Source organism: Vanellus vanellus (genome assembly GCF_965231255.1).
Source record: "Vanellus vanellus genome assembly, chromosome: 13".
NCBI lineage: Eukaryota > Metazoa > Chordata > Aves > Charadriiformes > Charadriidae > Vanellus > Vanellus vanellus.
In genome coordinates, this window is record NC_138918.1 from 100,874 (window position 1) to 115,945 (window position 15,072).

Below are 15,072 nucleotides of genomic sequence, written 5' to 3' on the forward strand. Positions count from 1 at the left end.
ACATGCATTATTTGCTCATATATCCTCCACACATTGCTATATTGACAATTATTTGAAAGTTTAATGCTTCACAGCCCCACGCAGGGTATGTGTTCAGACAAAGGTTTCCTCTATTTGTATGCTATTTACCTACTACGTAATTACAGTCTTAAGAGAACAAAACTATCCGATTCGGGTAGCTGAACATAGTGACAGCTTTCTCTTGCATGTTGTCTGTGTTGTTAGACATGGATGAAGAAATTACAACCCCAGTCAGAAACACGAGCGCACAGATTGAAGTGCCCAGACACCAGCTAATTTTCCTCTCAAATTTATCAATTGGTCTCAAAAAGATATTAACTTCTCCTTGAACCCTGTATCGCTATTACGCTTATTATATGTATGAAATAACTGCTTGCAAACTTAACTTACCATATGTACATCTCTTGGAAACCACAAGGGCACATCTGAGAGAGAGGACTGGCATTCGAATAGATTGCAGGACCAATTAAAAAAAAAAAATGAGTGTGCTCTAGGATAAGCACTGAGTTTTGATTAATGCCACAGCCTTGTGTGTGCACTACGCATAATAAAGAGTATAATAAGGAGTCACAAAAATCAACATCTGCAGAACTATTCTCACATACCATAGGCATTGTACATTTTGGGACCCAAGTCAGGACGAACAAAGTAGCTTGGCAGCCTAGAAGCCAAATTCAGTCTGCCATCCCTCTTGGTATATTCAGGAAGAGGAAGATTTTCCATTAAGTCCTCAAACCTAGAAAGCAAAAAGAACAAAGGCATGTTCTCCTCCTGTAGCGCCTATAGCAGTCCTGCAGGCATCGATACTAAGGTTTACTGACCTTGTAGGCATCATATCTCTAAAGTCCTCCCCTGGAGGCCAATCCTTTAACTTTAGTACCATTGGCTGACCATCATCTGACCTGAGCCGTTCTGCAAGAAACAAATTAAGATTTCTTCATGTGATATCTTTTTACCACAGCCCATTACCTTCTTTAAGCTGGAAGTCTTTTTTAGCAAGACCTCTTATATTGCACAGAAAAATGGATCCTGATTTTAGTTTTGGCTTCCAAGTGTTATCATAGTATGACCAAACAACAGTTCAACAATTATATATCTATCTCATTACCTTCAGCAGAAGTTTGACAAATCTTGCACAGCTGCTAAGTTTTAGAATAGTTTGTATTCAACTTTGAAAACAAGCCTTTCCAAAGCATTCTGCGTTACTATTTTTACCACAGTCTAGAATTTTATCTTTCATTTCAAGAGAAGTGGTGCTTCTATAAAATTAAAGTTATTGGTTCAGGGTCTGAAATCAACCCTTATCTCAGTGTAAAGCAAGAAATCATGGTACGCCACACTCAAAAAAGCTAAAGGGTTACTGAGGAAGACAGCCTTTAGTTTTTAAATTCTTTGCTGGAGGCACTCAAATTAGCAGGGTGCTGAATTCACACATTTGTTTTTCACCTCAGGAGTTGTACGCGAGTCCTGAGTGGTAACAGAGAAAGTTGGTAGCGCAGAACGATGACATTAAGTACGCAACAGTGGATGTACAATATGACAGCACTGACCACATCAACTGCTGTGTTGCCTGAGATGTTATGATGGCTTAGAGAGTATATCTGGAAGCGGTACATGCGGCAGCTCAGACAACTCAGCATAACATTCAGAGAGAAACAAAGCTCACTCTTCTACCAGGTTCTTCACAACTCTACACGAAGCCACCAGTTGGAAAAGAGGGTGTACTGCGGTCTGACACCTTCACATCCCCTTTTCCCCAGAAAGTAACATCCTTCACCAATTCCTTCCTTACCAAGGATTGTCAGCCAAACAAAAAGCAACTGATCTTACCTAGACCCAGCAGAGCTGCTGACAGCACCAGAAGAGAAAGCGTATCTAAGAAACTAGGACATGGAGACCTGAGAACCACATCTGCGTTATATATCAACAGGCTACAGAAGACAGCCTGAGTTCGCAATATAAAAAATCATTTTACTGAAATTAAAAAGGAATTAAGAACTGCAGATATGTAAACCAAAGTGACTGATTTAAAGAAAACATATTTTGATGAGCTACAGATTTTGGAGAGGCAAGAGAACAGAAAAGCTCAAGGACTTGAATTTAAAGATGTTTCAGAACTTCCTGTATTCAAGATTTTGTACTCATCAAGGATCTTTATTCCAAACAAGGAGAAGAAACTTGTAGGAAGGCTATTCACAAAGGACAGAGTGAAGAGCTACCTGAAGGAAAACACAGATCCGACAAATTACACAAAACTGGACAAAACCCAGAAAACATCTGATCAGCAAAGAAAAACAGGTCTAAGAAGAATCAAACCAAAAAGTTAGATCTGCCAAAAGTCCACTTAGAACTCAAAGATATTAAAAGTAAACATCACAAGTTGAAATTAACTAAAAAAAGTATCATATGGAATAATTAAGGGATTATCTCATTAACACCTCCAAATTCAGTGGCTGTTCTACATCTCTTCAATAACTTAATGCAAGGGAGGGGGGAAACCAGCCACATATTTGAGGAATCTAAAATTTATGTAATGCAGAGACGTCAGACTCATTACATAATTTGCAAACAGTTTTCATACAAGTTAGTGTGTGAAAATGGTGAACTAGTAGCAAACAATACTTTTCTAAACTGGGGATTGCACATGGCTGAAAAATACCAAACAAAATGCATTTAAAAGAAACTAGCAGAAGTGATCGGGTTTTCCAACCTAGATCATAACAGTTCTCATGTAATGTGTGGTAAAGGCACTGTCTAAAAGAAAGGCAGCAGCTGATTTTGCTGGAAGGAGCGTATCTGCCCGGAGACAAACTACAAATAACTTTTCTCAAAGACAACTTGACCCATACGAATTTAATATTTTCATGAATGACCCTAGCACAAAAGTAGAGTTTGTGAAGTTTCCCAATTACCGTTAATACACAGAAAGACCACACCGTTATATCCTTCTAGGCCATTTATTTCTGAATAACAAGCGAAACAGTACGGAATTTAACAGTACAAAATATAAGACTCTGTACTTGGAATCATGCAAAAAGAAATCAAAAGTTGGGAGCTCTTTGATTGGAAAATGACTAGGGAAGAAAATATTCTTGGTCTACAAATCTATCATTTTGTTTTCTGTTGAACAAACATTGCCCTAAGTCATCCAATAGTTCACTATTTCAGCTATGTGCACAAAGCAATAAATACAGAAAACGTTTTTATACACAACACTAAAATACGCAACTTTGCAATGGACCATTACAACTCTAACATCTGTAAATATAAGACCACTCTGATCTAAGTATATACAACCTAAAAAAGAACACTCTGCTTTTCGGAAGCTCTTTAATCTGACCAGTTATATCCCCAGCAATTTTAACTGGTTAGCTTCCACATCCACATTTGACAGAAGGTGTTCTCAAAGAAGAGCTCAAACGTTAAGTAGTGTGTTATCACATGAGGTACGCATACAGCATTGCTATTCATAATACAGATAAACTTGTATTTATATTTGCAGATGATCTGCTATAAAAATAATGTGCAAAGTCAAGTTTATTTAGTTGATGTATTCCACCAAGTCCGAGTTTTAGCATCGAAAGCCTCAGTCTGGTTTAGCTCTGCAGGTTCCCTTTAGTTTTACAATAAATGTTGACTTTGGAAGGAGAGTAAGGGTAATCAATTTACTTACTGTCTTAGTAACGGTAACTGATGATTAATTTCACTGAGGAAAGATCAAAAAAAGTAGTAGTTTCCCATAAAATGGGATCATCTTTTGATACATGAAAGTAACACACACCAACACACTGTAGTACAGACGAAATTTTCTTGGGCAGCCCTGCCCTAATCTTCACCAGTAACATATTTTCTAGGTGCGCTACATCTAAGGAGCAATGGCTTCTTTGCACAACACTGATAGCTATTTGAATTATTTTTTAAAAATTATTATTTTTTGAGAAAATAGGTGGAAAAAGGAGGAGTTGAAGGTAGCAAGACAAACTGCTCAGTTAAACTAGTCAGCCATAGATATTACTTACTAGATATTATCTCAAAGCCATCCCAGAAGTCACGCACTTTCACGTCTGAAATTATGGCACAGTTCCTGCAGTTCACCAAATCTACATCTTGATCTCCAAATTCCAGGCTGAAAGCTTCTGGTTTCCAAAGCTCTGACTTCAACTTCTTATGGACACCAGATACCAGCACGGGCTGAGAATACAAAGATGAATGCTTACTCCACCATAACCAAATTTCTTACACATGCAGCCAAACTTTAAGAGCTGAGACTCCTGGCTACCATCATACAAAAGACACCACAAATCTATTTCATCCATGTCTGATTTTTGAGCATCAAACAAATAACCAGAGTCAAAGCAAACTTCAGTTCCAGTCCAGGTGCAGTTGCCTTAGAAGTGGTACTGTATTAGACTTACTAAGGCAAGTGTACCAGGTCTACACGGCAAGGTGCTGGCAGCAGGGGTGGGCTCTGTGAGATGCGGCTGGGAGCTGCCCCCTGATAGACACAGATGGTTCCACCTGGCTCCAACAGACCCACTGCTGGCCAAAGCTGAGCCCATAATTGATGCTGGTGGCGCCTCTGTGGTAATAAGAAAGTGTAAAAAATGATCCACAGCTGCTGGGGAGGGGAGAAGGCAGAGGGAAATGTGAGAAACAATTCTGCAGACACCACGGTCAGTGATAACGGAGGGTGAGGAGGTGCTCCAGAGATTTTCTTGCAGCCTGTGGAAGAGACTACGGTGAAGCATGTTGCCCTCCTGCAGCCTGTGGAGGACCATCGTGCAGCAGACATCCACACTGCAGCCCGTGAGGACCCCACGTTGCAGCAGAGGGAGATGCCCCAAAGGAAGCTGCAGCCCATGGAGAGCCCACGCTGGACCTGCGGCCCTTGGAAAGAAGCCCATGCAGGAGCAAGACTTCTGGCAGAAACTGCGGCCCTTTGGGGACTCACACTGGAGCAGTCTATTCCTGAAGGACTGCAGCCCATGGAGAGGGCCCATGCCGGAGCAGTTCGTGAAGGATGGTATCCCGTGGGAGGGACTGCACACTGGAGCAGGGGAAAAGTGTGAGGACGGAGGAGCAGCAGAGACAAAGTGTTACGAACTGACAGCAACCCCCATTATTCTCCATCCCCCCTGTGCCACACGAAGAGGTAGAAGAGTCAGTGATGAAGAAGTAAAGCTGAGCATTTAGGAAGAAGGAGGTGTGGGTGGGGTAAGGTGTTTTTAGCTTTGTCTTTGTTCCCCACCATCCTACTCTATTTTTAATTGGCAATAAATTAATTTACTTTTTCAGAAGTTGAATCTGTTTTGCCCGTGACAGCAATCACCAAATGTCTTTATCTTGACCCACAAACTTTTCCACCTTATTTTCCCCTCTGTCCTGCTGAGAAGGGGGAGTGAGCGAGTGGCTGGGTGGGGATCTGACAGTCAGCCAAGGTCAATCCACCCGTGGAAGTACAGTGGGTGCTGAGTCCCACCACTCATCCTTTTTTTAAGGACAAACGCTACTACCACTAGAAACAGCATTTGTAGTAAAGCCTTTTCATATTACATTTTCATATTCTCATATGAAATTTTAACTATTTCCTCATTCTTTATGCATAATCATGGATCATTAATTCCTTAGTACAAAACCAAGTAGAGGAAAAGTGGCTGTTCACTGGCAAAAGGGGTTTTAAGAAGTTTAGGCTGACCATGTATATACATTCCACTCTGAGATTTGAGTGGCCTCTCCCTATAAATGCTCAAGGCATTTGCTAAACTAACAAGGGCAGGAAAAGGTATACCAGACAATCCTCCCAACGCTGGCCAAGACCCTGTCGGTCCCTCTCACCCTGCAACCTCTAGAGAGAGTTACAAGACTTGAGAAAAGGAAAAGAGGGCATGAAGTGAACTTGCGCATGGACTATATCACCTGAAGAACTCTACGTTTAGTAACTGCTACCTATGTCCAAATGACAGTTCATGTGTCTGTGCAAGTTTGAATCAATTCGAAGCTGTGACCTATACATTAACAATGACCTGAAGGTGCTGGGTTTACTCACATGAAGAGCTCGGAGCAACCCTGAGGAGCACAGATGCCCCTAGATGTTCAAACGCGTTAGGCAGACACCTACAGAGCTATATATCAGCAACTCCAAAGTTATGTTGCTTAAAAACACTCTAGTAACTAACCACTGCTTCACCTGAATTGCCCAATGGCATGTAACAGGACTAGTATCCATTTTAGTCCCTAAGTGAGGACAACTATTCATTTAGAAACGAATGGAGGAAAAAAAAAAACAACCACCAACTTTGGAGATAACAGAAATGGCCTTGGTTTTCAAATATAACACAACATAGCCCTTAAGCTGAAGAAGGCAGCAACAAAACCTCAACTCCAGAAGAGTGAGGTTTAAGAAAACAGAAAGGGGGTTGCTACTTTACTCCTGTCAACTTCAGGGGAAGAAAAAAAAAAAAAAAAAAAGGCAAAAAACCCCCACAGAAACACAGAACAATTTAGGTTGGAAGTGACCACCCTCACACTAATAAGTGTCTTCTTGCATTCAGGTTGAACTTCCTGGATTTTGATTTGCGCCTATTGCCTCTTGTCCTGTCAGTGGGCACTGCTGAGAAGAGCCTGGCTCCCTCTTCTGCATTCCCTCTCATCAAGTATTCACACACATTGATGAGATTTCCTCCCCACACTCCCCCGAGCCTTCTCTTCTCTAGCCTGAACAGTCCCAGCTCTCTCAGCCTCTCTTCGTACAGAAGATGCTCCAAGTCCCTTAATCATCCTTGTGGCCCTTTGCTGGACTTGCTCCAGTAAGTCCACATCTTTCTTGTACTGGGGAGCCAAGCACTGGACACAGCACTCCAGGTGAGGCCTCTACCAGTGCCGAGTAGAGGGTTTCCCTTGACCTGCTGACAATGCTCTCCCTCATGCAGCCCAGGATGCTGCTGCCCTTCTGTGCTGCGACGACGCGTTCTTGGCTTATGGTCACCTCCTTGTCCACTGGGACCCCAAGGTCCTTCCAGGCAAAGGACCTTCCAGGTCCCTTCCAGCCAGTTGCCCCCAGCATGTACTGCTGCAGGCTGTTATTCCTCCTGAGGACTTTACATTTTCCCTTGCTGAACATCACGAGATTCCTCTTGGTCCAAATCTCCAGCCTGTCCAGGTCCCTCTGAATAGCAGCACCACCATCCGGCATATCAGCCATTGTTTCCAGTTTTGTATTGTCTGTACATTTGCTGATGGTATATGAATTCTGTCACATCTAGATCATTAATGTGGATGTTAAATAGTACTCAACCCAATACTGACCTCCTAGGGTACCCCACTAGTGACTGCAATCACAACACTCGGAGCATGGCATTTCTGTCAGTTTTTAATCCAACACACTGTTCACTTGTCTAGTCTGTACTTCATCAGTTTGTGTGATGACATTATGACAGTATCAAAAGACTTATTAAAGTTAAGATAAAAACCATCCAGTGCTCTCACCTCCTCCACCAAGCCAGTTGTCTCATCACAGAAGGCTACGAGGCATGTTAAGCATGATTCAACCAACATTCCTCAACCCCTCTTCTCTTCAGGACCATATCCCATGAGATTTTTCCAAACAGATACCTGAAAAGGTGAAAGTCTGCTCCCCTGAAGCCCAGGCTTGTGATCTTTCTTTTTTGCTTTACTCCCTCCTCTAAGGATCTTGAGCCGAACCCTACCATCTGATAGTCACTGCAGCCAAAGCTGTCCCTTACCTTCACATCAACAAGCAGTTCTTTCTTGCGTTTAAGCACGAGGTCCAGCAGAGCAGCCTTCTCTAAGGGGGTCCTTGTCAGGACACTGTCATCAATGCACTCCAGAAAATTTGAGGAGTGCTTGTGACCTGTTGTGCGGTTCCTCCAGCTGATATGGCGGCCCCACGAGGCCCGGGAAATGTGAACACAGGGCTTCCTCCAGTTGTCTGAAGAAGGCCTTATCACTTTTTCTTGATCAGATGGTCTGTAGCAGATACTCGCCACAACATCGCCCACGTTAGTTTGCTCACTAATCCTGGCCTATAAGCTCTCAAATGGATCATCATCCGTTCCGATGTAGTTTCATGCATTCCAGCTACTCCCTCACACAAACAGCAATGCTCCTTCCTTATCTTCCTGGCCTGTCATTCTTGAAATGTCCTTCCTGAACAGCCTGTACCTATCCCTTGTCATGCTACAATTGCACGAGCCATCCCACCACTTCTCCGTCATACCAATGAGATTGGTGCAACTGCACATGGTTGCAACTGCAATTCTTCCTGTTTGTTCCTGTGCTGTCTGCATCAGTCTACAGGCTCTTCAGAAAGACACCTAGTCATGCTGATTTCCCAGAAATGATAGGAGAGCTTTCCTCACAATGCTGTGATATACACAGTTCCTTACTCACGTGCGTATGCTTGAGTTGGACATCTTTTGTCCCCATTTTCTTAAGTCTGAGATTTCTCCTGCTCACATGACTCCACATTGCTTGCCTACCAACCCAATCAACTAATCCCTTTCTTGATCACTGGTCGTACTTTCCCACCCTTGTTGTTCCTCCTAATCAGGTTGGCCAGCCTGTTGGCAAAGATGCTTTTGCTCCCCTTAGATGGATCCCATGTCTTCAAAGCAGACCTCAATCCCCAAAGAAGTTCCCCATAACCATAAAACCCAAACCCCTGTTGTCAAAAACAGGTGTGCAAACAACGGTTGACATGCAGGACCGGTCCACCCCTCTACCCCTCATCAGCAGGATTAAGAAAACCACCTGGGCTCCACAGCCTTGACCACTACTCCCAGAGCCACACAGTCACTCTTGACACCATCCAGGTCTCCCCGGTAGTATTGTTCATGCCAATACCGAAGAGCAGCAGAGGGTAAATGTCTGAGGAACAGACAAGTTTGGCAGCCTTTCCACTATGTCCCAAATGTGAGGCCCTGACAAGTAGCAAACCTACCTAAGATGACAGAGCAGATACACTGATCCCAAGTTTAAATATATTCCATGATCGCAGCAGGAACTGTAACATTAAGGCAATTGAAAGGTTTTAATCGTATTCTACAAAAACCTATGGATCATGGATGAGGAGTAAAATAACAGAACCTTTCACAAGATGGGTGGAAACTGTTGCCAGGTAGACTTTATGCTGAACTTAAAAAAATAATAATATAAAAATCTACTCAACCTAGCAGAACCCTTCCAGCTATCAAGCAGAGAATTTCTCATGGAAGAAAATGTTCTCTCTAATGAAGAACACAGCTAGGCTTGCAAGATAAAAGGACAGCGGACTTGGTAGGCATTTCCTGCCAGATCTGCTCTCAGACAAGGAGAAAAACAAAAATCTCTACCACCACCCCAAATCTTCAGTGTCTCGAAACAGAGAAAGCCTACCATGAAAATTCAGAAAAGAACAGGTTGCTATAGAATGAGAATCCTGACAGTATCCCCAGATGTTTTTTTCCAAGTAACCTTTTCCAGCCCACAAAATAGGAAGGGGAAGATGATTTGGGGGATGGTGGTGGAATTAGTCTTCTTTGACTTCACTTTTAAAGGTACAGCCGAGATGTACAGGAGGAGCCAGACAAGGGAGAACTGTGACAGAGCAGAGTTTGTTGAGAGAATCTCTGCTTGAAGAAATTCTGTTCAGAATAGCCTTGTCAAGGCAGCGACGCCTGCCGGGGTCACCAGCTCTCTCCTGTGCAGGAATGAGAGAGGTTCGGTTAGGTTATTTTTCACATTTCAGCAGGAAATGAGTGCAACACCACTGGAGAATCCTTGAATGAGCAAGGGACTGGCCTAGTCTGTTGCTATACAAGGGGTCCTCTGAATGATAAAATCATCCAAAAGCAACACTGAGCACATCTTGGGGCGAAGCCTAAAACAGAGGGTCACAAACAGTACATGAGCGCAACAGTTGTGGGCAGACCCTCAGAGTGTGCACCAGCTTGGAAGGTGATGAACACTGCAAGCTACACGTCTGACAAAGTCAGTAATCACATCGCTACACTCCGTAACGAGTCTCAGGATTCATTAACACTCAAGAACCACGCAACCAAGTGCAGCGTCTCGCACTTGATGATTAACCAGTTTAATTTGCAAAGAAACTGACAAGTACATCTTTTGTAACTAGCTCCCAAAATATTTTGGATCCTCCTGAGAGAGACAGTATTTGCTGACAGAAAGGGTTGAGAAAATTGTCAAGAGTATACTGACCAGAAACTAAGGAGCTCTTTGCCAAGTCAGGCAGATGACTGACACCACAGCACTGCAAATGAATAATCCTTCATAAACCAGAAAGATGCAACAGGTTCAAAAAAAGAGAAGAGACCCCTGTACACTACAAAAAAAATCAGGACAAGACGATAGCTGCAATTAGGGGGAAAGCTGTCAATACCAGCAGCAAGCTAAAGTTTCCAGTCAGACAAGCGAGGCTGTGCTGCACAGTGGCCTCCTCCACCTATTAGGAGCTGGCTAGAGGAGTCAGCAAAAAGAACTGGTAACTCTGGCTGGTGGTTCCACGATCCTCTCCACAGTTCTCACAGCTATGTGCTAGTTATGCTTGTGCCCAGGCGACCCAGAGAATGCGCAGTCCCATGGGACACACTAAACTTAACTGGAAAGTACTCTACTCCTGGCACAGATGCCAGAAGAGGAACGTGCAGCCTGATCTGCCCCTCTGCCACAGGTCAGCAGTCCGCATGTCCTGTGAGAGACCACAAATAGGTATGGAACGTGAGTGCCAAGAGCATTAGCACAATAACAAGAGAACAGCTGACAACAAGGACTTCTCCAGAAAAGATGATGAGGGACATAACTGTCTAGCACCAACGGTCTCAATTCTGAGTAGTCGGTGAAGGTAACAGTGTCAGAGGGAGCTGCAGAACCAAGTGTCAAGAACACAGTTTGAACACTGATGGACGTCATATTCTGTTAGAGCTACAGGTATACTTCCTCTGCAATAGCAGCTACTCACCCTTTTTTTAAGATTCAGCTTGTCTGGCCAGGCCAATCTTTACGACTCTCTGGGGAAGTCTAAGCTGTAGCACTATGGAATGAGATCTAAAAAAGTGGCTCTGCTGGCAGCAGGTCTAAGGTCCAGTCTTCTGACTGAAGGCCCTTCAGACAAGCCAGGAGAGTGCTCAGTATATGAGATGCCAAGCTCAAAACAATACTTGGGTTCACACAGGCTGTAGGCTCAGGATAAGACACTGCATCAAGTACACCCAAAAATTTCAGGAGAAATTCAGCAGAAATTACTGCATGCAGCACTTTTTTTCTTGTACGTGCTGCAGCTGGAAAGAATGGACCTTTCCCTGAGGCTACGAAGCATCACATGGGAGGTAGATGTTAGGATGCACGGAGGAAATCATAGCGGATTCACTACTGGGCTGTAGTAGAGCAGGTTCTGCATAAACCACACCACAACTAAAAAGGCTGTCACAGCAAACACCCTCATACTGGCAAGCTGAGAAAAGGTCAGCGTGCAAGGGCACACGGGCTCGAGTCAGTACAGCATGGAGTGGACAGGGCCGCTCTGTCCCCTCTTTCTAGCGCTACAGTTGAAATATTCATTCATCATATTCACTCAGGAGCAATTGGTAAGGTTTGAATGGACTTGTCAATAACCAAGGTACAGGTTAAAATTTCAGGGCACTTATAAGCAGCAAGGGTTGGCTATTTGTCGTCACCCACCTGGCCTTGTTTCCAGCACTCCCTGAAGATCTTCCAGTTGTTTTTGTTGCTAGGATCATGAAGGCAAAGGAGTCTACCGTCACACAGCCAAGAGTGGGAAGTGTGTGGATCCAGTACATTCAAGCCCATTACCATCTCCTTCACCTCCCTCTGTGTGTCAGCTAAATTACTTGCTCGTTTTGCAGCATCAGACGTCTTCTTATTTTCCACCACAGAAGCAATGATATGGTCTAAGAAGTTAGGCAGGCTGGCTTTACCTTTGGCCCCCTAGAAGATGTAAATCCAGAGGTAAGCTTAGTCTTGCAACAACATACATATTAATGCGTATCTGCTCTCATTCAGATTTTAGTCACACCTCGCTATCAGAAAAACACGCAACAGTAAACAAGTCAGCTCAGAGACAAGCATGCACCCAGAAAAAACAGAAACAGCTATGGCCCTGTTTCATAATAGTAAATCTTAACATAACCTGCTACGGGCTATCTAGAAAAATATTACTGCAAGCAATCATGGAATCGAAAACTGAAGTGACCTAAACTCTGCTACTTTAATGGTGAAAATGGTTCATATTTTTCTTAACTTCGTTAATATCTCAACTCTATTTCCAGTTTTTTCATTACATTACTAAGAAAGTTAATTCGATCCTGGCACAGGTAAGCTGACAAATACAGGAACATTAAGTAAACACTGAGAGACAGAGAGGAGAAGGTGCTTCCTTTATGTATAATGTTAATAGAGCCATTAGTAGACAGCCTCTCTGGTTGTGGCATCCATGCTCCTCAAGGGACATTTAAAACTCAAAAGAGATTAACGACACGATCTTAAACTGTGTTCTTAACTTAAAAAAAAAAAAAAAAAAAAAAAAAAAGAAAAAAGCCCACCTATAGGCCTTGCCTATAGCAAGATACTTGACACTAAATATATTTCATATATTCAACAGAAGATAAACACTACCTAGATCATTATTCACAAGACATTTTTGGGCAGGGGCAGAGGTGTGATAGATTTCTGGCAGCAAACAGCTTCTCAGTCTAGCTGAAAGAGCCAACCAACACCCCACCCCCTAAAAAAACCCAACCAAGCAACACAAAAACCACAGGGATGGGAAGCTGAGTGAACAGAAGGGAAAGTGTAGGGTCCTACATCTGGGCAGAAACAACCCCAGGTTCCAGTATAGGATGGGGAGCTACCTGTTAGAGAGCAGTGTAGAGGAAAGGGACCTGGGGGTCCTGGTGGACAGCAGGATGACCATGAGCCAGCACTGTGCCCTTGTGGCCAAGAAGGCCAATGGCATCCTGGGCTGTATTAGAAGGGGGGTGGTTAGCAGATCGAGAGACGTCCTCCTTCCCCTCTACTCTGCCCTGGTGAGACCGCATCTGGAATATTGTGTCCAGTTCTGGGCCCCTCAGTTCAAGAAGGACAGAGAGCTGCTGGAGAGAGTCCAGCGTAGGGCAACTAAGATGATTAAGGGAGTGGAGCATCTCCCTTATGAGGAAAGACTGAGGGAGCTGGGTCTCTTTAGTTTGGAGAAGAGGAGACTGAGGGGTGATCTTATTAGCGTTTATAAATATATAAAGGGGGAATGTCATGAGGATGGAGCCAGGCTCTTCTCAGTGGCGACCAGTGATAGGACAAGGGGTAATGGATTCAAGCTGGAACACAAGAGGTTCCACTTAAATTTGAGAAGAAACTTCTTCTCAGTGAGGGTGACAGAGCACTGGAACAGGCTGCCCAGGGAGGTTGTGGAGTCTCCTTCTCTGGAGACATTCAAAACTCGCCTGGACACCTTCCTGTGCAACCTCGTCTAGGTGTTCCTGCTCCGACAGGGGGATTGGACTAGATGATCTTTTGAGGTCCCTTCCAATCCCTAGCATACTGTGATACCGTGTGATACTGTGAACAGTAACAGCAAAAAACTATTGCTCAAACTATTTTGCAATCTTTAAAACTAAAGTTCAATAGACAGAAAACTTACTATATGCAAAACTATCAATCTAAACCGTAACACTATAACACTATTCATAACTGAAGATACTCATTCAGTAGACAATGTGAATGGAATTACAGAAGAGTCTCGGTCAGAAGGAAGACCTAGAGATCGTTTGGTATAACTTTCCTTTGAAATCAGGTTAAGTTACTCTGGGCTGGGTAATGCCAAACCTTAACTTCTTAGGGAAGGAGATTACATTGCTTCCCAGGGCACCCTATTCCACTGCTTGAATGTAAAGTGAGAATTTTTTCTTATACCTAGATAGAATTTCCCCTGAAGCAACTTGTGCCCATTGCCTCTTGCCCTGTTACCATGCGTCCTTGTGAAAGGAGTTCCTCCCTATTGCCTGTAACTACCTTTCAGATATGATAAGATCGATCAGATCCCCAAAGCATTCTCTTCTCTAGGTCAAAGAGAACCAGTTTCTTCAACCTTTCTTCATGTGTCAAGCTCTCCAACATTTTAGTCATTCTTCATGCCCCTCCCCCACTGGATCCCCTCCAATTTTTCAGCGTCGTTCTTCAACTGGGGAGACCAAAACTGGAAGCAGTGTTCCAGGTGTGGCCTACCAAGTGCTGAGTAGAATAATCACATTCCTCAACGTGCTCCAGCTGTATGCTTCCTGATGCAGCCCAGGACAGTTTGCGAGGGCGCAATGCTGACTCCGGTTCAGCTTGCCGTCCTCCGGGACCCCGGGCTCCTTTCAGAAGGGCTACACCCCTGCTAGTCAGACCCCAGCCTGTACTGCTGCTTGGGATCATGTTAGTTTTCTACAGCCCGTCCTATGCGAGCAAGACTAGATCATAACATCATCCGCTTATGATGGTCTTAAACACCTACCTTTACGCTGACTCTCTAGAGGCCATGAAATAGGTAAAATGCAGTTTAGCTATTACAGTCAATGCTAACTACTCTTCACAACACAATGCCAATGCTCCAGAAACACCAAGAAGATTCTCTTCACGGACAGCAGTCTATTATTCCTCTCAATTTGACCAACACAACTGTTGTTTCTCAGGCATGCTTTGCTCATGTGTATTCTATATGAAGCATCCAGGCATTCAAGTGGGGGGCTGGACTAGAGCTCCCCACAAGCTCTTTCAAATCTAAATCATTCTGTGAAGACCAGAAGTTAAGAAAGTGAAAAAAGACATTACATGATAGATCTGATTCAGTGTGGTCAGAGAATGCACATAGTTGCAGGGACAGGGACACAAGCTGCGACAGGCCCTCTCAACCCTTGAAGGAATAATTTGCTTTAGAACAAGTGATCACAATTTCTTCACTTGCACTCGGTGATGGGAGGGGGCAGGGGTGGAAGTATTATTGGATTCACTTTCCTGTGGCAGTGACACATTTTCCCATAC

At 43.7% G+C, this 15,072-nt stretch overlaps 1 protein-coding gene across 1 annotated transcript in view; it reads right to left on the reverse strand.

Moving 5' to 3' along the window:
- KDM3B (lysine demethylase 3B) overlaps nt 1-15,072 on the reverse strand; it is a 64,800-nt gene that overhangs the window by 7,174 nt on the left and 42,554 nt on the right. Inside the window, exons 16-19 of the mRNA XM_082490026.1 lie at nt 11,716-11,982; nt 4,041-4,212; nt 843-933; nt 627-757 (exon numbers count right to left, since the gene is read on the reverse strand). Coding sequence (XP_082346152.1) covers nt 627-757; nt 843-933; nt 4,041-4,212; nt 11,716-11,982 — 661 coding nt within the window. The remainder of the gene's footprint in view (nt 1-626; nt 758-842; nt 934-4,040; nt 4,213-11,715; nt 11,983-15,072) is intronic.